This window comes from Falco cherrug, chromosome 5 (genome assembly GCF_023634085.1).
Source record: "Falco cherrug isolate bFalChe1 chromosome 5, bFalChe1.pri, whole genome shotgun sequence".
NCBI lineage: Eukaryota > Metazoa > Chordata > Aves > Falconiformes > Falconidae > Falco > Falco cherrug.
The window spans coordinates 85,773,826-85,799,877 of NC_073701.1; the positions used below are offsets into that span (position 1 = coordinate 85,773,826).

A 26,052-nucleotide genomic window follows, 5' to 3' on the forward strand; every position below is an offset into this window, starting at 1 on the left:
GAAGAGTTTATGACAACAGTATGTTAAATGTGCAACAAAAGTTAAATCTCAACTCAGAGTAACATGCATTAGCAAGTTGGTATCTTACTTTTGTGCAAGGCAGAAGAGTTCAGGCCTCTTCAAGCAGTGGATATTATGACTTTATTAACCTCTTCCAAAGTACTATTCTTCCCCCTACCCACTTAAACCTTAATAATCCTCTAGTTTTAGAAGCTTTTATTCATTCTAACGTAGCAAACTCATCAAAAGCAACCTAAAAGAGCTGGCTGTAGCTCCATCTTGGTCAATCTGCTACAAATTTAAACTTGTATCAAAATGTCTCCACAATACAATTCAATGGGCAGCTGCTGCTTAGTTCTTAGTGAACATCTGACTTCAGTAGTTATTTCTAAAACCAGATAGCCAGGAAGTCAAATTATTCACAAAAGAGTTTATTTTCATATCCTTTGTAAAATTCATTCTGAAAACTCACCTACAACATCAGCAAATTTCTATCAGGCCTCCTTATTCATTCTTCCATTACATGAACATTTTACATACCCTTATTCCATGGAAAATTAGTGGAAATCCTTTCCTGGGCAATTTCTTCCAGTGCAACAAAGAATTTACTACTGAAGTGTCTGCGCAAACTTCTAGCTCCTTATGATAAAACAATTTAGATGGCAAGGCAAGCAATGCAGCATGTGACCTGTAGTTCTTTACAAGTTTTGTGATCTGCAAAGATAAAAACCAAAATCCATAACTGAAACCGGTAATTATTTGTCAGACTCCACAGTACACACCTCCCAAGCAGATACTACCTTACTATCCTCTAGCATTTAGCTTTTCCAAAGCTGCTGAAGAACTGTATATTAAAGGCAAAACCTGCAGGTGTTACCATCTCTAAGTAAAGAAAATAATTAAAAAAACCTAAGTGAGAGCGATTTTTTGAAGGATCACCTCTTTCCCCTCCAAAGAAAAAAGAAAGAAAGAACTGAATGTACGTGACAGTTGAATTGGTCATCCTCCAGTTCCTTAAAACATTTGATCTATAGACACAGACACTTTTTTTTTTTAAGAGAGTCAGATTTTTTTCACAGGATTTCCATGGATGTAACTTGTTCTTTTGAGGAAGTCTTGACAGGCAGCAAGAAAGCGACAGGATAGCTGACAGAAGCTGGCCTTAGAAACCAGTAATGTATTTGTCTTTAAATGAAAGAACAGCTTTAAGGAAGCATTCCGGTCAGTAATAACTAGCTATGCCCTGTAAAAACACTAACATATGATACTGAAGTCCAATGGTATCTAACAAAGCCCTCACACTTCCTTGTCTCCCATTACACCAATTCTCCTTAAGCATTGTATCACGAACACAATAATGAAAGTTTGTCATAACAGATTTTGGGAGGAAGCGTGTTAGGCTTTTCAGCAGGCTGAACCTAACCTAAAGCCTAGGGCCAAACACCCCTACTTTCCCCCTTGAACCTGCCATCAGATTTCCTCTCTCCTCTGCTTACATGGTCATCCAGCTAGCTCTTGCTCCCACTTTAACTCTTCAAAGTATATTATCATGAGAAGGGGAAGGCATCTTAGTAAGTTTAACTTTAGCCCTACATTCCACATTCAGACAAGAATTTAAAGCAGCTGAACATCTGTGCTCATTTATGCACTACACTACCTCTGCCACTTAACACAGACTTTAGGTACCTCACCATACAAGAGTTTTGGGAAGTTATCCTTCAGAGGAAGGGGTGATAACCAAACAGGAACAGTTTCTTTTTTCCCTTCTGGAAACACTATGTTTGCAAAATTAATCTTTATGTTTTAAAGGGAGGCTTCGTTTGTCTTATGTTAAAAGTAGAAGTTGTACTTGTTCATTTGTGGAAAACTAAGTTACAAAGTTATGGTATGTGTGGATAATGGAGGTGGAAGGGAATTTTAAGCCATTATTTAGAATTCTGCTTTGTGCACCATATTTGACTTACTCTGCCTAAGAATAGACAACTCCTTCAAAGAAGGTTTTTAGCATGCTGGAAGGCTCAGTATCCTTGCTATTCAGAGTATATATTAAAAATAATCAAGCTTTCCTAGAGAACTAATGCTCAAGCTAGACTTATTACTAAGCATCAGGGAACAAAAAGGTGCTAAGAAAACAGCAGGAACCACAGTCTCTCATTTTTTTTGATTTAGATGAAAAAAATTGAATAAAATTGCCGTTTTACTCACCAACAAAGGATTATATGCTCCACAGGCACTAAAAGCATCCTCATCTCTCATATATATTTCTCTTGATGTCAGTCTTTCCAGCAAGGAAATATTTAATCCAAAAGTCAGTGCAAGTTCGGATTTTATTACTGGCCCTAACTGCTTTGGATCTCCAGCAAGAACTATCTGTATATACAATAAAAAAAATAATAATCCATCTTGTATTAAAACAGTTATAAAAAAAAAGTACTTTCAGTAATGTACACACTTCAGAATTCAAAGGTCAATTTATATCAAGTATTCTGCTCCCCTCCAAACTTCTCATCTGTATGAAAAGCAGAGTTAGGTCCAGGACACAAGTACATTGTTGTCTTACACTAAGAAAGCATGTTTTTATTTTGTCATCTTCCACACACTGAATCCTGTCCTACCAATGCAGACTTGCTTTAGATGTAAAACAGCTTGTTTAAGTGTGGGAAATGGATATTGTACATGAATAAGACTTATTAAAAGTACTCAGAATTCCATATTTGTTACCAGGAAACAGCTGATTGCATTCTACACAATTCACAAAAATACAAACAGTAAACCAAAACTTTTTTGCTTTCAGTAAATGATGCTAAAAGAATTACCTGTCCATTAGCTTCTGAAATCAACCCAATAGGAATCAGGCTCTCTGGTTCACTTGCTTGCCCTGCCTCATCCAGAATCACATGAGTGAAGTGTCCAAGCCTGGAATTAAATAACATGAACCCAAAACAGGGCTGTTTTCAGATTAGTTCATTCTGCCACCCGGTGGTTGACCTCAGCAATTCTGTTAACTTCCTTGTCAAGTGTGCCAGGTAACTCCACACACACAGAGAAAAAGATGGGTATTTTCAACACAGAATACAGAAAGAACAACCCAGTAACTTTAATTTGCCATTTTTGATTTTGTTTACATACTCAGATATATACAACCACTGGTTATCTTACTTAAAGCATAGTTTACACAAAGGTTAAGACATTCAGAAAAGCTTTCCTTGTTCCGTTTCCTTCACGTACAGCAAAAGGTAATTCCCAGACTTTGTTTCTCAACCAAAACTCCTCAAGCCAGTTAGGCTTCAGAGTGTCCTTTTACAAGGTTAAAATAAAAATCAAAGGAATCTTTAGTTAACAGAACTTGACATGGTGGTTGTTCACAGTTAGCGAAGGTGACTTGATAAAAACGAAATACAATACAATTTTTAGTGTGACAATAATTTTGAGCCAGAACGATTGTCAACAGCAATATAATTTCCATGGCTTTCACTGGTAATGGTGGAGAAGTTACAGTGTCAAGAGAGTCTCTGCTGAAACATTACAAAAACCAAGTGGTTTGCTGGGAAGATAATTTTGAAAGAGAGACATATGCAATAAACTATTGAAACAGCTCAAGTTACAGTACAGAAGGTATCTAAAAGCTCTGGGTTTCGTAACATCCATGTCTCAGTGATGTTCCTATCTATAGTACTCTACCGTATTTCTGTTTGATAAAACATTCCTGCACTGCTGCATGTGGTAATTATTATCCTGAACCACAATGCTTGTCGAATATCATCACCATCTTTGCAGTAAGATTTCACTGTGTCATCAATTTGCTGCAAAAACAAAAAGGTATTTTGTAAAATGAAATGCCACTCTAAAACTAAATGTTTAAATTTGAATAAAAAAATCCACTGGAAACCATTTTAGAAGCGGAGCAAAATGCTTAGATTTAAACTCATTCATAAAACAAAATGGTTTTTTCATTAATTTGCCTAAACAAAGTAGTACATACTCAAGATGTCTGTTTTCTTTACTGGAAGGATCAAAACTGAACATAGAGATATTTCATATACATACATTTATATATGTCTGTTTTATATAAAGATGACAATCCTACTTCCTTGCTTTTCTGCATAAGTAGCCTTCATTTGGAGACAAAGGCTTGACTTCAGCAGCAGATTTTAGGATTGCTTTGCAAGTCAAGGCATCTTACCACATTAAAAATCCCACAAATATGTATGTGCTGCTTGTGGAGTTAAGCACTGCAAGAATGAACTTAAGATTCTACAGTCATACAATCAAATTAAGAACTAAGATCAACATTTTCCAGCTAATCTTCTGGAAAAGCTGGAGTAATATGTTCCATACTTTGGATCCTAAGCAAGCCTAACCAGCCTAATAACCACTGACAGTTACATTACTAAATCAGTATTTTAAGATTAAAACATTGCAATGGAACTATTAAATGGCAGATATCAATAATATTACCTCTTCTGACCTGAAGCTAGCATTAACTCGGACCATATCTCCTGGTTTTAACATATTGCTTTGATGCAGCCGCAAGCAAATCAGATCTGTTGCAGCATTTGATGGTGCACAAACCAAAATTCGACTGTCTGGTAGAGTATAATGTATCTACATTAAAGAAGATTGACATTAAAACACACACTTATTCAGAGAAGTAGCAATAACTCAAACATGCCTACCTTATTTCACCGAATACAGAACCCAGAAGAGCCCTGCATACGCATTATATTTACTTTTGCAGTTCAAGAACACTAGTCTTGATAGTCATGACTAAGTACTCTCAAACTGTATGCACTGACAGCAGAATTAATTCCTGGTTATCAGATTAACGTATACCTGTGCTTCATATTATGCACTACTGGAGGCACAGGTTAGATACTGTTCACCAAAAGACAAGAAGACTTGAAAATAAGCCATTCAGGAATTCTGTTAAATCTTTATCAAGTTCTCTCCTCTTTCACAGAGCTACAGAAAATGATGTTTAAAAAAAAAAAAAAGAGTATTTTGAAAACTCCTTGGCAAAAAAAAAAAATAAAAATGATGGTACTTACAGGATTACTGTAAGTGTTCCATCACTGAGAAGATTAGAGGTGACTGAGTTGTCATCCACTATTACCTGTAAAATAGCTTCAACTACTGTTAATGTTTTTCCAGTTCCTGGTGGACCAAAGAGAACATAAGGTGTTGGACGACATTCACCACTCAGTATCCTTTTCACTGCCAGTTTCTGTTGTGCATTCAGCACAGGATTGAAAAATTCACCAGCTCTCTGTTGATGTGTCACAGTTTCACCAACTATAATAAAGATAAGCTTATATTAGAACTCCACATTCTTCAAAAAATTTTCATTTTTCTTATGTGGTAACAATTAACAACTTTCTCAAAAGTTCTGATTTCATAGAACAGCATGTAGAAAATAAGCCATTAATATTTCAGAAGTGTACTTGATGTTTTATTAAAGTGAAGGCCAGAAAAGGACTACAATTATGGAACCCAACTATCTGTAAAGTCACTAATTTTAGCATGAATCTCACTTTTATTTATCCTAGAATAGCAAAATTTCAGTAACTCTCAGTAACTGGTACTTCATGGATAGTACCAGTATTGGATGACAAGTCACAACCACTGAATTTTCTTAATCCTGTCTGAATTAATCTAGCTTTAGCTTTCTACAGCAAAATCTTATTAACCCTTGCACAGAAATGCACTCTAGGTAATCCATTCCGTATTTCTTTAGGCATCCTATTGCCACAAAGTGATGAAATCACCCTCTTTGGCAATTAAGTACACTGATATTTAAAGTCACACTTTCCAGAGAAGCACAGGAATGGTATGGGCTTTCTACTCTCAAGTTTTAGCTACTTTGGCAAAACAGCTATCTCAAGATTAAGACAACACACCAGTAACAAATTGGAAACTTTGAATGTGCCAAAATTTATAACTAAATGACTGGGAAATGATTTATTGAGGACAAAATACATCACTAGATGTTTGCTGCCCTGCCTTGGAAGTTTTCAAGGCCAGGTTGGATGGGGCTTTGAGCTATCTATTGGAAAGTGTCCCCGGCTACGGCATGGAGATGGGACTAGATGATCTTTAAGGTCCCTTCCAACACAAATCATTCTATGATTCCATGAAACGGAGATGTTTAAGTTATCCACAGAACAACTCCAATGAAACTTCCTGCTAGTACTGTTCTAGAATGTGTCTGTAAGAGACAGAGCACGAGGACATCTAAAAGGTATCTTGCTCAGCCCTGGTTTACTGAAGTGATCACAATCCTGAACTGTAACACTTTTGAATATAAAGTATAGAAAGTATACCAAGTTGGCTTGGTTGCACAGCTACTCTCCTCACATCTGCTATGTTTATCTCCCTTGATGCCATGCATTTTGCCTGTTTGCTCTGCAGCTTTTTGACCTGAAAACAGCAAAGATAAATGCATTTATAACCTTAAGATGACAGGCAGCTATCTTCACTAACACTTTTGAAGTTGCTAGTTTTTAATTTTTCCCAGTAAGTAGCATTATCCCATTAAACAGAGTATCTACCGTAAAGACAGAGCAGTAGAGAAAGGTGCTAGGAATTCCCACCTTAAGTTTAAGATTTCTAAAAGTTTGGCTTATGTTAACATTAAACATTTATTTCACAAATATTTTGCAAGCTCAGACAGGGATTTTTAAGCCATGACTGAATAACTTGTATCCTTCCACAAAAGCTAATATTCACATTCCATACCACTAAGCAAGATTATGTCTCTTTCAGATTGTAGCATGGGAGAAAACTGTTTGTAAGGAACGTGGTGTTTGCAAGGTTCTGGACCAGATGCCTCAATCATCTTAATACTGATCCTAATCCAGTGAAGTGATGAGCGTTAGAAGTCGATTACTCCTCATACAGGACAGAGGTATCATACAGAGATTTTTGCTGCTTCCCCAGAGCCATGATGTCATGGAAAGACTACAAGGCTCATCTAGTCCTTCTGACTGCTTCCTTTGCTGCTCACCCATGTGGGTACTCATGACACCTTGAACAGATCAATGGGAGGATCACATAGCTCTGGGTAAGCATGGGGGGTCCAGGTTACGTTCTCCATCCTAGTCAACCAGAAAGGTCCCAACAGAAGCAAACATCTTGCAGAACAATAACTACCTGTGCTGCCGCTCTCACCAGCACAGCTCTGGGTGGACGTGCAGGAACTCCTTGACTGCACATTATTAATTGCAAAAACAGAGATATGTCTGAGTTGTTACCACAGGAGGATGGAACAACAGCAATACTGTCTGGTGGTCTGTAACAAATCTCTGCCAGAAGGAACACGACATGGATGACACTTCTGACAAACAACTGGCATCAGTGTCCTGATCACAGGTTGTGCAGCTTTCCTGTAGATTTCAATCATTCACATGCCTACTTAAAATTCACCCAAGGAAGGGTCTAGAATTTCTAGCCTGAGTTGGTGACAACTTCCTAACATAAATTATCACTGATCAAAACACGCTGATCAGAAGTAACACTCTACTAGACTTGCTGGTCATATACAGGAAAGGTATATGTGTCCATATAGCAGCTTTGGTTGCAGAGACTACAAGATTAGAGGAAGGCTAAGAAGGTAGAGCAGTGGAGTCACAACTCTGGCCCTTCTAAAGTAAATCTCAGTCTTCCTAAGAAATCATCAGGCAAAATCCTCCGGGAAGCTACCATGTGGGGAAAAACGTGCCTACGAGAACTAAAAGTTGCATATTGAGAGATCATAAACAAACCATCCTGTTGCACAAGATCATCAGGCATTTCAATAGAAGGCCTGCTTAGCTAAGCTTGTAGCTTCTTGATGAATTTATAAAAAGTTTATTACAAGCAGAAATAAGGACATGCAAAATGTAAAAACACTTTGTGGACAGTTGACAAAAATCAGGAAGGTCAAAGAGATCAAAGCACAGCTGAAGCTAAAATGCAGCAATAACAAAGTAATAGGAAGGGATTTAGCAAGTGTTGTGATGGAAGACGTGACAGTTCAAGAATCACGGAGGCTCACAGATGGATATGGGAAAGAACTCAACGTCCTTTCTGCCTCACATGCAGGCATCCAGACCCTTGTGCAAACTAACAGTACACAAAGGAAAGGGATGAGCAACAGAAGGGGAGGACCATGCCACAAACTGCCTAGAGACACTGGATAGGGTAGATGTGATTCACCACACTAATATGATTGTGGACACTGCTGCCTATTATCTACAATAAAAAAAAATAAAATCAGGACAAGCCAAGGAATGTATCTGACAGCAGGAAAAAGCTAATATTGCTCCAATTTAAGATGGACAAGGAAGACCTGGGTATAGCCCATAGGCCTCACTCCAGTTCCTGAAAATATCACGGAGCACATCCTAGATTCCACAGCCTTCACACGACTGGAAAAAAGGGTGACCAAGAATAGTCAAGACTGCTAAACCAAGAGGCAGATCTTTCATGAGCAACTCTATTTTCGTCTATGAAGAGGAGACTATTATGTGGACAGACTATTATGGACAAAAGAAAAGCAGTCATTGTAATACTCCCTGACATCAGGAAGGCTTTTGAAATGGTTTACTTACCACATCATTCTTATTTATAGGCTGAGGACATATTAGCTAGATCAACAGACAGATGAGTTGAAAATTGACTGAACTACTGGGCTCAAGGAGTATTAATCAACAGATTGATACTCAGCTGGAAGCTGGTCAAAAGCTAAGAACCCCAGGGTTTTTGTTGGGACCAATACTACTCGGTAACTTCACCAATGACTAGGGTAAGACCAAATAACACCCTTGACAAATCTGCAGGTAACAAAATCAGGATTCATACCTCAAATGCCTGATAATTCATCTTCACTTCAGATGGACCGAGAAACTTGGCAACAGAGCCAGAGACAACAGAAAAATCATGAAATTCAGTAAGAAGTGGAAAGCTCCACACCTGGGACTGCATAACTGCGAACCACAACAGGCTGAGAACACACTGGTTGAGCAGTAATCCTCAGGCCCTTTTCAGGATCCTGGGATACTGTAGATGCTAGAACTGTACACGAGCCAATATAATGTTCTTGTTATGAACTGGAGAAGCTGAGAGAAATTGGATTTTTAGTTTAGCCATGAGAAGGTGAAGCAGCAGTCTAATAGCCCAAGATGGCTTAAATCAGAGTTACAAAAAAAATGAGAAACAAACACTTCTTTGTAGTCACATATGATATATATATATATATAAATAAAATATATAACAAGGGACCACATCCACAAATTGCAGGTAGAAGATTCATACTGGGAATTAGGAAAAAATCTTGAGCGGAAAGGTGGTGAAGCACAGGTTATGCAGGGGCTGTGGAAACTCTACACAAAAATAAAGAAACACCTCCCAAGCTGTCCCATTCCCAAGCCGTCTTGATTTAGTGTTGGCGACAGTCCTACTTCAAATAGGAAGGAGGACTTGGTAACTTTCTTAAGTCCTTTCTGAGAAACGTTTCTAAGTTTTCTTCATAGAATTTAATTAGCAGTAAAGAAGCCTGGGTCAACCTACCCAGAACAGCATCATTACCTTCTATCACAAAATTATTTCCTGCCACAATAACAGGACTTAAGTACCTACTCAACAGTAGCTATGAAAACTACTCCAAGGCAAATCTGACAACTCCAATTACAATCATACAGTATTTTTATAAGCACTTTCCATTTTGAGACTGGAGCATTAGCTTCACAGTATCACTTATCATAAAATCCCATCCCCAGGCAGCAAACAAAACCTTCTGTCATCAGAAAGTAGCAGAATACAACTTAGATTCATTCTTTGGTACTCCATTATGCAATTCCTTTTTAACAATAGCTGTACAGTTAGTATCTGAATGGCACTCAGCATTTTAAGGACCATTTACAGAATAGATACCTTACTTTCCTGCTGGGAACATTGTTCAACGCCATCATCAACAATGCTATACTCAGTAGTATTCTGGGTCTTGATAGCTTGTGGCGATTGTAAGACAAACCTTTCCGGAAATAACACTTCAAATTTAGAGATGAAAGAGAAAGAGAAATTTGAAAGCCACACAAACACTTTGCACTTTCCACTAATTAACGTTATTGCTGATACATCAGCTTGCTCTGAGTCACCAAAAATGGTTTATCAGAACTAACGTAAAAATGGTAAAGAGCTGTGTGAAGTTTATGTGGACTGTTCTACTCAACCATAAACCAGGAAATGAGTACCTTTTAATAAATTCCAAGGTAACACAAAACAATGTTGTTTCACTTGCTATTATTATAACAGTACGATTACTATAATTCTTATTGGCTCAAACAGTTCACAAAAGTTTGTTTCGACTCCTCTCCCCTGTGATGGCCCACAGATGAAATTATTCTGATGACATTTACTCTAGACTCAGAGAGGTTTGCTTGTTTTTTTAAATACTACAGAAAACTCCTCTAAGAACAAGCTACAATGCATTCTTCTCAGTATGCCCTTATGTGAAAGCAATATAAACCATGTGACTTCCTCTAGATCGCTTAAAGTCAACTGAAACATACCTTTTTCACCCAGGTAGACTGCTTGCTCAACTGCCAGCTGGCATCGCCTGCTAGTAATCCTGTTATCAGAATATGAATTTGTAGATTAAAGCAAAAGTTTATTTTGCAGTATTTATTACTATGCACCAGTGGATAAGAAAATAGGAGTTTAATTTTTGTAAAGCAGCATCTATTGAGAAATATGCTGCAGAAACGCCAATGAACAGCTTTGCTACGAACAATATTGATACGTATATTCTTTAGCTCATCAGTGAGACAAAGAGGGGCTGGTGTTCCAGACTTAGATAGTCTTTCAAGGAAGTTCTCTGCAAAGCTGATTTCACAAAGAAGATAAAGCAACTCCGTACAGATAGCAAACATCCCACAAATAAAACAAAAGTATAAAAGGATGGGTGGTTAACATCAGTGATTTATTTTTTTTTGGCACAGTCTTGCAGCCATATTAGTATATTTTTTTCCTAAAAAAAAACCCCCAAAAACAAAACAAAAAAAAAAAATCAAAAAAAACCCAAAAAAGAAACAACCACCCTGCCTCATCCCTCCTCATTTCACTGCCTGGCACTGCTGCAATCACTTAGAGTGGCTAGAGACAAGAATTCTTTGTACATCATCACTACAGTTGCAGTTTTTTACCAATGCATGTAGTGGCAAAGGTATGTTGAGGGAAAGAGGTAAAAGAATTGTCAAAATCATAATTATGTCCTTCTCCTACCTGCATCCACCAGAACACCCAACTGACAGTCGTATATATTTTAGAAGTCACTTTACTAGAGGAATCATTAAATGCAGCTTTTTGGAAACATGAAAATACCTGCAATGCACAAACTCCACATCCATGGGTTCCAAGTTATAAGCCTGTTCAAAGTCTGCATTACATTTAAGAGTAACATCTTCATTACGTATCTGTTGTAAAGATAAAAGAAGTCAGTGTATTGATGTGTTTAAAGTATTAAACCTTGAGAGAAGCACCTCTGAAAGCACTGAACAGCCCTGTCGCCTCCAAAAAGAACACCCAGATTTACCTGCTATCAACGTATTGCATATCTAGATTATGTTACGAGTGCTTTCAGAGCAGGTAAAGATTATAATCTAGAAAGAACAGGGAAGCCAAAGTCTTTAAAAAATACAAAATCGTCACTCCAAATGTAGATAATACAAATCTAGCTTCCCAGAACACAGGTTAAACTAGTCTGCAACTCTACGAATTGCCAGCTTCCCCTTTGTAACCTGTTGACCACAGTACTTTCAACAAGAGATACACCTTACTTACCTCAGTAATATAAGCAATGTACTCAATTATATGCTCAGAGTAGATCTGACTTTTCAGTATCACCTTACCACCTAATTGCAAACAAAGTTACAAGACAACATACTGTTACAAGGAATAGTAAAATTCTTGCTGTAGCACTTAATTTCTTCCTCTTTTGCATGGCTAAACAAGGAATTTGCAGGATGCATGATGTTAACTAACTTCAGTGAAATTACTGCATCTGTAAGTACCTCTTCTGAAATGCAGTTGTATGTTACATTTCAAAAGGTACCTAATTACATCATCAGACAATACTTCCTGAAAACAGTCTTTTGTATATTGTATTATTTGAGATTCTGAATTTAAACTACTGTCCCAGCTTTTGCTTTTGATACACTTAACTGTAATGTAGTAATAACTTAAAAGACAATTATTTTTGCTGAAAGCCCCACCAATTTTCATACATAAAAATCCTAAAAAGTAGTGGAACATACATAAGAACAGACACATGCAATGCTGCTTCACACAGCAGCCAATTAAGACTCATGTTAACAGTACAGTTCATCTGGCTAGGAGTCTAGATTAATAACTTTTGTTCAAATATGTGACAGACTTCTTTAAACAAATGAATAAGCAATGGAGTTTGTGTTGCACTGAAAATATTGATCAGCCTGCCATTTATCTCACATTAGTTACTACCTGGAATCAGGTGAGGTGTGCCCTCTTCCACTCCTGGCACTTCCAACACTAACAAGTTCCCATTCCTTTTCAAAGTAACCCCACTCATGTTAAAGTCTTTTATGTCCATTTCTGCATGGATCTCTTCAAGCCACAAGAGAGTAGAAAAGTTTGCTTTATAATTATCTAGATTAAGACCCTGAAAACCAAATCAAAACAATATACATTATTGTAACTTCTACACTAAGATATGGAACCCACTATTCTTAACATAATATGAAACACCTCTTAAGACGGGCTGTACAGCAACTAGGTTGCCAACTGAGGCACTTAAATATATGTATCTATATATTAACTAGTATTTTAAACTCCCCCTGCAGTCAAAGCGCAGTTAGTATAATCCCTGGAGTTCAGATACAATAGCCAGTCAGCTAAAGGGTTAGCCAAGTCTCTCCCTATTACAATGGCAACTTCAACATCTGAATTCAGTGAGCAACCTACAAACGGATTTCTATGCTCAGAAATCCCAAAAAGCATAAAATCTAAATACATAGGTCAGAGACAGGTGAAGAGAGTCATGTCAGTCTTGACCCTGGCTGATGATTATACAACTTCTGGCAAGCTGAAAGAACCTGAACTTCCTCTTCAGAGGTTACTACATCTCACTGAAGTGGTATTCTCCAAGACTTCTAAATAATAAGTGATAGCACAGAATGGTTTCTATTTGGTATCTTCTCATTGAGATACAAGGTGAATGAGTAGTGCTTTCTGGAACAGACTTAAAAGTCACCAGTATCAGACAGCACTTAAGGTGTGTGGTTAAAGAGATCACCATTAACAGCAGAATTTTAGTATACAATTATTTCAAACACTGCAGTTTTGCCTTCCTTTTGAGAGAGGATCGCTAATCTGCTATCTTAACGCTGTGACCTCAGCTTTTGTGTGAGCTGTTTAGAAAGCAGACAACATAATTTTTCAAAAGTGTAAAAGGCTAAGTACCATCTGCAGTTCATAAGTCCTTAAAAAGTTAGGGGAAAGAAGTGAGTTGCAGCAGAAGTTCTACCAGAAATCAAATCAGGACAAAGTTTTGAAGAATGAATCACTGGAATATTCTTGTTAGACTTCAGGTTTTTTTGGGGTTTTTTTTTTGGGGTTTTTTGGGTTTTTTTTAATGTATTCTGAAATAGCTATACTTGAAGGAAGAATCTTAACAAGCTGTAGTGAATTAAATTTGAGGATAAACCAGAAAAGAATCCTCTGTTATTGCAATAACTTAAGAATTTCTGCTTTCATTTGCTATGAAACAACTGCTAGACTACTGTTCTGACATACCAAAAAACCCTTTCCAATGACACCTAAAAAGTGACAGTGAAAAATAATCTCTGTTCAGCTTCTGTAATATTTCTCCCACTCCCACTGCACTTCTACTCCGTTTTCGGTTTGTCACATTTACCCTTTCGTGCTCTTATAAGCTTGGATTCTGCGACATATTGAAATACATAGAAGTTATGGCATATAGATGTCTTAAGCCTACTTGGTAACAGTACTACATCACCTTGTATTACACTATGGGCTACACATCTTTGCTAAATTAAGGCCAGCTTGAAGAAACACACTTACATAGAATATATTTTCTTATATAAACCTACACTTGCATACCTCTGCCAGGAGAGGCTGAAAGGTCAGTATGTCTAATTTCTGCTCCACACATTTCCGTAACTCATTTGGTATGGTATAATGTGGGAGAAAGCTTGGCAACTTCTTTCTATGATTTCTAAAACAAACAGATAAAAATAAGTAGGACATATCATTTAGCTTTCTCAAATTATATATGTGAAAAACAGGTAATTAACATGCCACATCATCAAGGCTATAAAACCAACACACACACACCCCCCAAACCCAATGATTCCTTCAAGGTAACAGCTGAGACATGTCCTGGTTTTGTGGTAGTTGCCAGCTGGGGTTAAACCACAACAAGAAGTTTGCTGTACTGGGAAGAAAGGTAAGCGTTGCAGTTACAGATTACTTGAAAACATTGTGTGCCTGCTTTTTCAGTAGTGATATTTTTGTAACTAAGCAAATACTGTAAGTATAATGGAAGAGTATTTGCAAAAGAAGTTTTGAATGAAAGATGGGAAACATTTATCAGATACAGATATCGGAGTTGCTTGATGAGTTGAAAAGCTAACTCTCTTGCAAAACTATTTCCAAGTTTCCATCATTTTTCTCAATAACACAACTGTTACTTGTGGATTACTATACAACAGTGTTTATCATCACATTATACAGTAGAAAGAGCTCCCATTTGAGAAACCTACAAAGAAATGAAGCAGTTCATCACTGAAACAACCTCTTCTATCAGTTAGGTCTACAATGATCTTGTTTACAACATATGTAGAAACACGTACAGACTCTCAGTTTTGTATCACCTTTGTCAGCATTACAGAAGGGATACAGCAATACCAAATACAGCAGTATTAGGCAAGTGTTATTTTTTTGGCTCTAACTCCCAGTACCTTCTGCATGTAGGGGCAACCACTGTTGTCTTCCTTGGCTGAGGTTCTGGAATAATTTTAGGCTTTCTTAGAGAAAATGGTTCCACAGGTGCTATTAGTAATTCTTCTTCGGTTTTTACAGTGGCTTCAACATAGCGTCCAACAGTAAAATCAGAAAAACCAAGCAACAGGAGTTCCTTGCTGTACCCAGGATTTCTTCAAAAGTAAGCAAAAGTTATATTCTTAAAACCATCATGTTCATACTTCATTTTCCCCAGTCGTTAAGTATATTTTAAAATAAAAGTGTAGGTTCTCATTTCAGTAACGTGAAAACTACTAAATTAATTCCTCACACTTAGTCCCCATCGTGGTTCAATCAGGGTATCATAAATAATAATAAAATAATAAAAAAGAAGTAAAAATCTCAAAACCCTAATTTCATCAAAAGTGTGGATAAAGAGCAAAATCCCTCCCCTCAGCATACGAGGTACAGAATTAATACTTCCGTCACAAGGAACATCTTTGAATTACTCTCACTGAAAAAGATGAGCCAAATACTTCCAGAGGAACATGAAGCATAGCCCTTCACTGTTTGCAGCAACAGCTTTGTTGGAGCAAAAGCTCCACCTTGCTTAAGCATACCCAGAACTGAATCCTAACTGTAAGCACATCAAGTGGAGAAAGAAGGAAAGAGCCTTTATTTCTGAAAAATGCACTTCATATTTGTAAGCTGTGCTTGGGGAGTGACAAGGGGGGGGGGGCGGGGAGGGAGGAATAAAATCAGAGGGAACATTTTCTTCAGACTGGTTTCTACAGAACTTAAGACAAAAGATCTAACATACACCATCTGCTCTAAAAATCCCTTGAAGAACTCATCCCAGCGCTACCTAGAGCCCAATTCTCTCCTCAGCACTAACTACATAGTCCAACACTGTTATTATGTGCCTGAAACAAAAGCATCCCAGAAGGACTCCAGCTTACTTTCTCTTTGGCAGGAGTAATACTTTTTCCTGCCAACTAACACTATCTGCTCAGATTAAAGCTATAGCCTGGTTTTCTCTGATATACAAATTCAGTGAGACACTATAAATTGTCCAGATTTACGGTCTGAATTTTCAGTTTCTGTGGTCTCTTAAGTGGCCAGCCAGCACTTGTTACCTTCATGCTGCAGTGTCCCATGCAGTTCTGTGTGGATTGTTCTGTATTATTACAAGATTCTCAGATTTTAAGGCACTTATAGATCTACAGTGAAATATGAATTGTTCTTTCTACGTACTTCTCCACAAAGGCAACCCATGCCTGCCACTTACCTTTCAATTTGCAGCTAAATCATCCCCCTATGAAAATTTCTACGCCTTGCCTCACTATTTAAAATGGTAACAGAAGTAGTGTGAAAGTTAATGCAGTGTTACTTTGATGAATGAAACCATTTGATCTTGTTTTCCCCTGTCCAGCTCTTAAATTATGATCACAAGAATCAGCGGTTGTGGTACACAACATTTGTAGAGCTACAGCGGGAAGTAAGTGAAAAGAATATGAAAGTAAGCTTTCCAGCATGAGGTTCCTACTTGAATTCTGAAAGAGCTCACACAAAGCCACTTTTTGTTCTTAACTAAATCCATGAAATATTTTTTATAGCAAAGTACTTTTGTTTTTCAAGGGTCTTCTAAGATCTGCAAACCAACTGCACTATAAATTACACCATCAAGTCAAAAAGTTTTATTTAAGCATACATAACCTGCATTTAATATCACAGGGCAGCAAAGCTTGAGATGAAGGCATGTAGCAATATGAACATGATGTCAGGATACCAAGACTGGAAGAAACCTGTCAGATATAACATAAAAATTCCCAGGAAATCTACATTAGCTCTAGTGCTCATGGAGCAATAGGTTTCCTGAAAGGAATGTAATCACCCGTAGGCATTATCTTCACCTTACTGTGTTCATTTTACAGAAGTTATCTACTCCCGCTATATTTCTTCATTTACTACTACCGTGTTCTTTCAACAAAAATCAGAATCAAGCATCAAAATGCTAACTATTTTCAAATTCCAATATATACTGGTTTACTTTAGCCTACACAAAAAAATAAAACACTGCAGAACTGTGCCCAGAATAAGGGAACTATTACATCAATTTTTATGACTCGTTTCCATTGTATTGCTCAGAACCAATAGAAATACTCACACAGCTGTGCATATGATCACTATGAATGTTTTTCCACCTGGTGGTATGCAGATTTCTTCAGCAATATTGACATGCTTTATTGGTTGTTTCACATCTTCCCTTTGCTCATCTTCTGCATTATGTGGATCTTCATTTTTCACCAAGGAAAAGTTCTCTTTCATCCTTGATAAATTTGTATCCTGAGAATTGATTCCTTCTGCAGTAAACACATTATAATAAATTCTGTTACCACAACTGCTATCACTAGCATAGGCAAGTCTACTCAAACAAACTTACAGGTCTTTTGAGGAGATAACACTCAGCATTCAAATGTTAACATTTCACTGTACCTGGAACTCTATGCTTTGTAATGGATGTATTATTCAATGGCTTGTATGTTGTTCCTCCATTGTCATTACATGAATTAATTGCAGCTTTTGAGAGGTCGTCTTGGTTTATAGGAAAAGATGACAGATGTGCTTCTGGACTGTTCTCACATTTTTGAGGAATTTGGAAACTGAATTGCTTGTCTTTCACCCATCCAGCCAATCTGCAGCTGATTAACGACTGTGATACACTCCCTTTATTCCTAGAAGTAGTTATGTAATTAAGCACATAATTAAATGCATAGTTAATATTTTTGGGAAGCTTAATTCTACCTGAAGTCAAATACAACTGTCTGTAGCAGGTTAGCTCACCATTATTTCATAACCACTATCAGAAAGTTGCACTGTTGCTTCTAACTCATGAGGACTAGAACATCTGCTAAATGTACTAGGCCATTATCAACCACCATATGCAGCATACAGAAATACTACGTATAAAAAAAGCTGTGGTAACTTAAAATTTATCATTGGGTAACTAACTCTTAGGAAAGAGACATAGCAATGAATAGAGGGTATTCAGGTGTGACTTCATTTGAGCCTCTGTGCCCAGATGTGAAAAAAAACCAACCAGAAAACTTTTAATACATGAGCATGCAATAGTCCTCTTTTTTCTAAGATTTTGAAGATGACAGTGTATCTGCAGTTTAAATTAAACACACTTACAAGTAAAAGCGTTTCCTTTAATCCTCATTTCAGAAAGGATTATACTAGGACTGAAAAGAGACATAGGACTGGGGAGTCTCAAACCACTATCTTTAAGATAGATACTCAACAAAAAGACTATCCTAAAGACATTAAATTCGATATGAAATTCTCTGTAATTCCATAGTATTTGACGGTCACTTGAAGACCATGAACCACAAGGCTCAACAATGAGGGGCTTCCGTATGAAAGACAGGTTTACAAACTATGGAGTAATGATAAGAAAGCAAGCTTAGAACAATCAGAAAGGCTTACTCTATCCAAAGAATTATTCTTTTAGATTCCCCCTGCTTCAGAGTTCCAAAATTAGTCATTCTTGATACTTCCAACCCTCCTTTGTCTCTTATTAAGTCTTCATAAGGCTCATTCAGATTGACTCCATTAGAGTGAGACTGTCTGTAAAAATAATTTTCATTAGCAATTTTGAAACGCAGATAAGATTCAGCAAATATCTTTGATTCAGCATAAGCTTAAGAATCACTATACCAAAATAGTCATGCTATTTAGGAAGAAGCAGGTGAGAGGGTTCACTTTCTCAGCTACTTATAGTTCCAAGACAATCAATTACCTTTACTAATTTAAGCAGTAAGTTAAAAACCACAAGTCTCTTGTCAACAGCAAAATAAACCAGCATAAAACTTTGGATACAAGACTAAAATGATTAAGAAGCTAGCTAATCTTTGCTGAAGAGCTGAATCAAATGGTGACTGAAGCTGTTGCAGATCTCTTTGGGAGCTTAACCAAGACACAACAAAGAGCAGCTTCTTAGCAAGAGCCCTGATTAACACTGGGGTTTAAGAGATAAAATAACTACACTGGAAATATTTAACAGGTACTCCAAGCACTTATGTCTTCTGCTTACTGCTACAATCTGAAAGTAGCAAACTGAAGATTTAGTTTAAAAAAGGCTGAAAAACAAAAAACACCCTTAAAAACTATCACACATACTACTTACGAAAAATGCCTATGAAACCAAAGTCACATGCTCTTCGCTCTGAGACAGTGACCACCACTCTAACCTCACAGTGTCATCTACCTGTAGAAATCATTTGAACAATTGTTTCTATGCTACAGCTAAAACTATTCAGTTAGATAAAATGGCACAAAATTAACTTGGAAATACTTTAATAATCTCACCAATATTTACACACCCTAAGTGATCCTTAGTTATCCAATAAAGTAAAAAATGACTGCATCTGTTCTTTATTAGCTACATCAATTTACTAGCAAAGCCCACTAGATGTCTCCCACTGCAGCTTAAGCTGCTTCAATTTTTTGATATGGTAGGAAATACACGAAAACTGAGAAATCAACCCTATAGGTCTACTTTTGTAACTTGGGTTTAGTAATAATTTTCTGTTTAAAATCCATCATTAAAGTTACGTTCACCTGAAAGAAATCAGTGAGTTGTACTATTGTGCCAAGTGATGAAGCTTCATCCAGGTACAATTTAAACCTATTATATCTGTTATTTCCAGTGAAAACATCTTATCCCATTCTTCACAGTTCCTCCGAAAACACATGTACCACCCTTAGCTATATTTCCTAGAGATTGAACAAGGCAAGTTTTCCCAAAGACTATGAATGAGAGGTATCAAAATGTTGGTTTTGCTCTCGTTTGGACTTGCCAATTGGCCAGCAGTTTATTTTTGGCTTGCAGAATCAGATTACCAAGTCCTTGTTAGCACTGGGAGTGAAAGATTTTACATGAAATAGCCCTATTTATACACATTTGGGCAGTATTTGTGTTTTTCACAAGACAGTAACTCATAAGTCAAACTATCATTGCTGAAGAACTGCTACTGACTAGTGTTGCCTATTCTACACTTGCGTAGTTGCTTATTTCACAAATTTTTGCTGCTGCTTCTCCACCCTGATCATCTACTTTTCCAACCTTTACTGCAGTCTGGCCAGATCCACCTCACATCACATATGCCATCTAAAGTACCTGCAGAACCTCTCCCTCCCTTTGGTATTTGCAAGCCCAATGAATCTCTATTAGTCAGATCATTAAACTATTCCATTTAGGAGAGACATCTGAAGAATCACTACAACGTAAGCAAAATAGATTAAACTTCCATTTCACATCAGTTTTGCAAAGAATGGTTTTCAAACAGTAAGATCCTTGCAAGAAGAACATAGATTAGAGAAAAAACAAGGTCAGAGAGTGAGCTTGGCATTTTACTAACAAAACTAGGCAATATTCCTTCCTTGCCTAGCAATATCCCTGAGCTCAGTGGCTACTAGTTTTGCTTCTTGAGTAAGCACAGATGTCCCCACCTTCTAGACAGGAAGAAAAAGCAAGGGCCAAATCCTATCAGGCTGATCTTCCCAATGGTCTATGATGACTTCTAGACAACCAGTGAAGAATTGACAGTGTTTCTTGCTTAACAGATGCAAAAAAATTATGCTGCATAATTACAATTCATCTCTAGTTGTTAAATGAAAAGAGAATGAAAGAACAAATATTACCGATCCCAGCTGACTGGTACCAAACAGAGAGCTCTCCAAAGATAATAGGACCGATTGCTCTCCACCACAACCACATTCACTAGATCATGTCTACAAGGCCAATAGCCATCAGGAAGTCTCAATGAATCCAAAGTGAAAAATATACTGTCATCTATTGTACCACTTCTTCCACAGATGCTGGAAATGCGAACCTGTAACAGTTTGTTATTCAGTGTTACTTCATGTTATCTGCTTAAGCTAACAGGCATACTAGTATTGCATAGCTTTTTCCTGCAACAATCATTCTAGCATTAACAGAGATGAATTCTGAAGTTTCAGTTATTCGTAACATATACACATAACATACAGCTCTAACCTAGAATCATTGTGCTTGTTTTTAAATTTAGAAGTGCAAAGAAACACAAATACCTCAGATAAGCATCACGTTCTACACAAGTGCATACTACAATATGTACATTTGATTTAATCATGATACCCATCTTGTGACTTACCAACTTATCATGGACTTCAATATTAGCAGTTACACGAGAAGAAATTTTTGTTGTTTGACATGCAAATATGTACAGTTCATTCAGTATGCACAGTTAAGGCAAATACAATAACCATAAACCTAATCTATGTATTAGCAGAGGGAACAAACATTTTCAGTAAAATAAAAAAAAAAAGGAAAATGGTTGTTTTAAGCCAAACTTGGATAAATTAAATAATTTAAATTCCAATTACTTCTCAAAAAAAGACTGAAAATCCACACATCCTCATCATAATTAATGTAACTAAACCAACAGTAAGCATCCCAATCAACGATTGATAGCCAGTAGTAAGTTGCTCTTCCTGTTCTAACCAAAAAGTTTTTTTTCAAAAAGCTTTGTAATTTTTGAAATAATCCTATAAATGGATGAGTTTATATGTTTTATCTTTTAAAGACGCATTATAAAGATCTACCAATACTACCAACTTAAAACCACCTTCAAAACCCTACTTCACACAAGATTCTTCTTGCCAAAAAACAACACGTAGAACACTTACCTTGTCTACTTGCTTGTATCTCAAAGGCTTAACAGCAACTGCTTCACTGTTCCATGTTGTCGAGTTAATAAAATATTTTGCTTGCACCCAGTCACCTTCAAAAGGTTTGAAACCTATGTAAAACAGAGCATTTCTCAAGTTTAATTGCTACCAATGACATCTGCATTACTCCCATACAGAACTAGTTTATAGTTAAATAAAATGACCATCCAGAACAATGCATTACTGAGATCCACAGAGTTCAAACTTCTCTGCAGTTCCTCCTCTAACAGGTTATGACAAACTATGTAAGAAATGCTGGTGGAAAAATACACTTGCTTACATATAATTTAAGATTACATGACTGCATGCCAGTTATGCTCAGTAGAAATGAACAGGTAGCTTTCTTCACCTAAATACCTGTTTGTTTCACAACATACACTCTATCAGAACTTGGGACACTGACTGCAAGTTTATCAGAAGATATTTCTATTGTAGATATTAAAAAAAATAATTAAGGAAGAACAAACAAGAAAGTCCTTACCTTCACAAACATTTTCCATTGCAAAAAAAGTATTCTTATTAATATAGCCACCACCCTTAGAGACAGAGGTAATATTGCCAATTAATACTTTCATATTTAGTTCAGAAGCATCACAAGTAGCGTTGGAATCTCCCCACGTATTCTGGACAGCATCGACCTATAATACAAACACCCCTAACATTCAAACAGCTGATACTTCAAATTATATCTTAAATATTCCTACAATAAATACCAGAATTTCAACTGTTATGGAAGTCAAGCTTCTTATTAGACAATTCTATGCTCACTGTAGCTGTTCATTTTTGTACAGGAACAAAATGAGTAGTAAACAATACGTTGCTTCTCTTTTAAGAAGTCTGCTGTGCGCTGCAACACTACCATAATTACATGTTGATTTGTCAATCTTACTCATGCTTCCTTGCTTTAGGTCTACTTAAGACTTTTCTTCATAATAACAAGAGGACACCCCACCCCCCCCAATGTGATTGTACGCAAGTGAAACTAGATCATCACTTTCTCAGAAAGCAAAACAAAAAAGTTTTCAAGTTATTTATAAACACTGAATGTATTTCAGACTGCCCCTCAGGCATTCTTTAGTAATTTGAACAAAAAAAACCCCAAAGAGCTGCTTCTTAGAGATTCTCCATATCAACACCTCAAACCTAAGTTTACTAGCTTAAACAGCCCTCTGCAGAACACAAGCTACAAACTGTCAAAGTATACAAACCATTCCCCCCCCCAGCTATGTTAGGGCAAGGATGTGCCACCTCTGCTCTTAATTACTAGAATTCCTAGAACCACAAGTTCTCTTCCTCGCTCCCAAAGGGCCACCACCATCACGGGTTCAGGGGTCTCTACTCTGCAGTTCAAACATTCATTCTTCAGAGGTTCCCTGCGCTGTACAAGGTCTGCTAGGGCCAGTAACAACGCCAACGCCAGGGGACAGAAGCACTTATTACTATTAAGCAAGAACTGTTTACTCCAGCTGTTATGTAGAGACACTACACTGTTCAATAAAGCAGGAGGAAAAAAAAAATCAAATTCTTCTTTTGTGAGGCTTATGAGGATAAGGACGTAGGCAAGCATGAAGAAAGCGTGCAAGGTATCTCTGCAGTAATTAAACCAATACAATGAACAAAATGCCCATGGACAAGTTTTTCCATGAACTGTAGCGTAAGTGTACAAGTTAGATCATTAAATTAACAACTTACTTCCGAAAACCAAGTGTTTACGAATTCACAATCAGAATAAAGAAACTGAATGGAAAACTAGAATAACACAGATAAGGGAGTAACTAAAAAACCCACAACTGGACAGAAAACAAAAGTTCACTGTAGAGTTTTCACTTCTACATGAAGACTAGAAACTCTGAATAAAAAGTATCTTCTCAGTATATAATATGAAAAAAATAATACAGTGACGTAAGACTATACAGTGCAAGCTTTCCCTTACAGAGCAGTATGCACAGATGGAAGACAGCCCTCTCATAGCCACACTTTTCACAAATATTAAGACACACTTGTTAAATGCTATTACTACCTTTCTATGGTGCACTTCTTGGAGGCACAATTTGCACAAAGAACAAATGTATTACAAAGCAAGAAAAAGCAGTTCGAAGGCTAACTGCTTTGTCCTAATCACATGGATCTCATTCCAGATGCTGAAGCATCATCCTAGAACAAACACTGCTGAGGGAAGTTCATCCATTTACTAAAAATCTCAAGTTAACTTTTAAACTAGTTACACTGTGATTTGCTCCGTACAAGCAGCTTAAGCTTTGGTTCAGACTTTTGGTCAGGGTGAGTTTATCAGATTAAGTACACTGATCTAGTGCTGTACTTAACTGGGTACAGAACACGTGTTCTTGGCTTGTATCTGCTTGCTTTAGCTGCACTATACTTTATCAACTGCTTCTGCACTGCTGTCAGTCTTTGAAGCGCCAGTCATATTTACATAATAACTAAATGGAGAAGGGCCACTTGACTCAGCTTCTTAGCTAGATTATCACAGGCACCTGAGAGTTGAGCCTATATGATTTTTAAAAAAAATACAGTAGTTTAAAGTTGTGACAATGTATAATCAACCTTGAAGTAGGTTTACAAATGAAGTGTTAAGCAAGAAAGGTACTGAAATCAGCAACTTAGTGTCTTGGAGAGGTATAAAAATGGAGATTTTTTTACAACAGAAGTTTTGCAACTTGATGTTCTTATGCACCTCTGCGCAAAGAAAGTAAACTTGCAGCCCCTGTTTTTATGTTCTTAACTATTCATATAACAATAACAAAATTGACTTTGAAACTCAAAAAAGGTAACACAGAGATCTGAACTAGGTATGATGAGATAATTGCATCAGAATTTCTTTAAACCAATAGTTTCATATTCACTACATCTGGACTTACATTCAGAAAAATCAGTATTCAAGGAACAATATTTTAAAGGATATGGAATGTAGTAATAGTAAAAAACCAAAACAACTTATCCCCACTAGGTGAAGGGCTGGCAGTTTCTCCCATTTTGTAGAATTTGGCAGGCTAAAACTAAAGTAACTTCCAAAAGAACGTCTAAAACTGAAGTAAATTCCAAAAGAACGTCTCAAGACTAAAGAGAAAACGAGACCACTGTTTGTCTTCACCTCTTACCCTGATGGCCTTCAAGCCACCTGATGTTTTATCCTCTTCAACAGTCACAGTAACTTCCTGTCCAACCAGCAGTGGCATATTTTTTGTAACAGCATCCTTTGTGAAGATTATCACGTCATCTATCATCCCATAATCATGGCAAAATCTTGTCACTACTCCTTGTACAGTTTTTAATTCTTTGTCACCTGCATCCAAAAGTGTTGACATAAAACCAAATCACTTGTTTACATGACTATGCAATCAGTAATGAATGCTATTAAAAGTGCTATCCCTTCTACCAAAAAGTCATTCTCTTGTTCAATTAAAAATACCAACGGTTGCCAACTAATTAGTTTCACATTTAAGTCTTGAAGTCTTACAGCAGGTTATGCTTTCAACCAATTAAGCAAGCTAGTTAAATACAGACTACACTGTAAAACCAACACTCTTTAAGCTGCATGAAAAGTCCAGAATATTTTGAGGACCCATAAGGATCATTAAGACCAACTCCCTGCTCCTCGCAGGACTACCTAAAACTAAACCATATGACTAAGATCATTTTCCAGATGCTCCTTAAACTCTGACAGGTGTGGCGCCACCACCACTTCCCTGAGAAGTCTGTTCCAGTCACTGGCCACCCTCCCAGTAAAGAATCTTTTCCTAATGTCCAATCTGAACTTCCCCTGATGCAGCTTCATTCCATTTCCTTGTGTCCTGTTGCTGGTCCCCAGAGAGAGGGGACCAGCACCTCCCTCGCCACTCCCCCCTTGAGGAAGTTGCAGACTGTGATGAAGTCACTCCTCAGCCTTCTTTTCTCCAAGGTGAACAAGCCAAGTGATCTCAGCTGCTCCTTCTGAGTCCTGCCCTCGAGACCCTTCACCATCTTGGTAACCCTCCTCTGGACAGACTCTAATAGTTTGATGTCCTTAGTTGACAACAAAACTGCACATAGTATTTGAGGTGGGACTGCACCAGTGGAGAGTGGGACTATCACCTCCCTCGACAGGCTAACTATGCTGTGCCTGATGCACCCCAGGGTGTGGTTGGCCCTTTTGGCTGCCAGGGCACACTCTTGGCTTATATTCGACTTGCCATCAACCCAAACCCACAGATCTCTTTTCAAGGCTGCTGTCTAGTCTCTCGTCCCCCAGTTTGTACATATAAACACAGAATCACAGAATCATTT

General features: G+C 37.3%; 1 protein-coding gene across 1 annotated transcript in view; it reads right to left on the bottom strand.

Annotated features, from left to right (window-relative positions):
- MOV10L1 (Mov10 like RISC complex RNA helicase 1) overlaps positions 1-25,013 on the bottom strand; it is a 31,027-nt gene extending 6,014 nt beyond the window's left edge. Inside the window, exons 1-20 of the mRNA XM_055711991.1 lie at positions 24,888-25,013; positions 22,250-22,406; positions 21,727-21,839; positions 20,701-20,891; positions 18,484-18,624; positions 17,491-17,729; positions 17,162-17,357; positions 14,994-15,188; positions 14,134-14,248; positions 12,496-12,673; positions 11,818-11,888; positions 11,359-11,450; positions 10,548-10,606; positions 9,915-10,025; positions 5,114-5,292; positions 4,459-4,605; positions 3,682-3,803; positions 2,817-2,916; positions 2,206-2,370; positions 541-714 (exon numbers count right to left, since the gene is read on the bottom strand). Coding sequence (XP_055567966.1) covers positions 541-714; positions 2,206-2,370; positions 2,817-2,916; positions 3,682-3,803; positions 4,459-4,605; positions 5,114-5,292; positions 9,915-10,025; positions 10,548-10,606; positions 11,359-11,450; positions 11,818-11,888; positions 12,496-12,673; positions 14,134-14,248; positions 14,994-15,188; positions 17,162-17,357; positions 17,491-17,729; positions 18,484-18,624; positions 20,701-20,891; positions 21,727-21,839; positions 22,250-22,406; positions 24,888-25,013 — 2,871 coding nt within the window. The remainder of the gene's footprint in view (positions 1-540; positions 715-2,205; positions 2,371-2,816; positions 2,917-3,681; positions 3,804-4,458; positions 4,606-5,113; positions 5,293-9,914; positions 10,026-10,547; positions 10,607-11,358; positions 11,451-11,817; positions 11,889-12,495; positions 12,674-14,133; positions 14,249-14,993; positions 15,189-17,161; positions 17,358-17,490; positions 17,730-18,483; positions 18,625-20,700; positions 20,892-21,726; positions 21,840-22,249; positions 22,407-24,887) is intronic.
- Between the last annotated feature and the right edge of the window lie 1,039 nt (positions 25,014-26,052).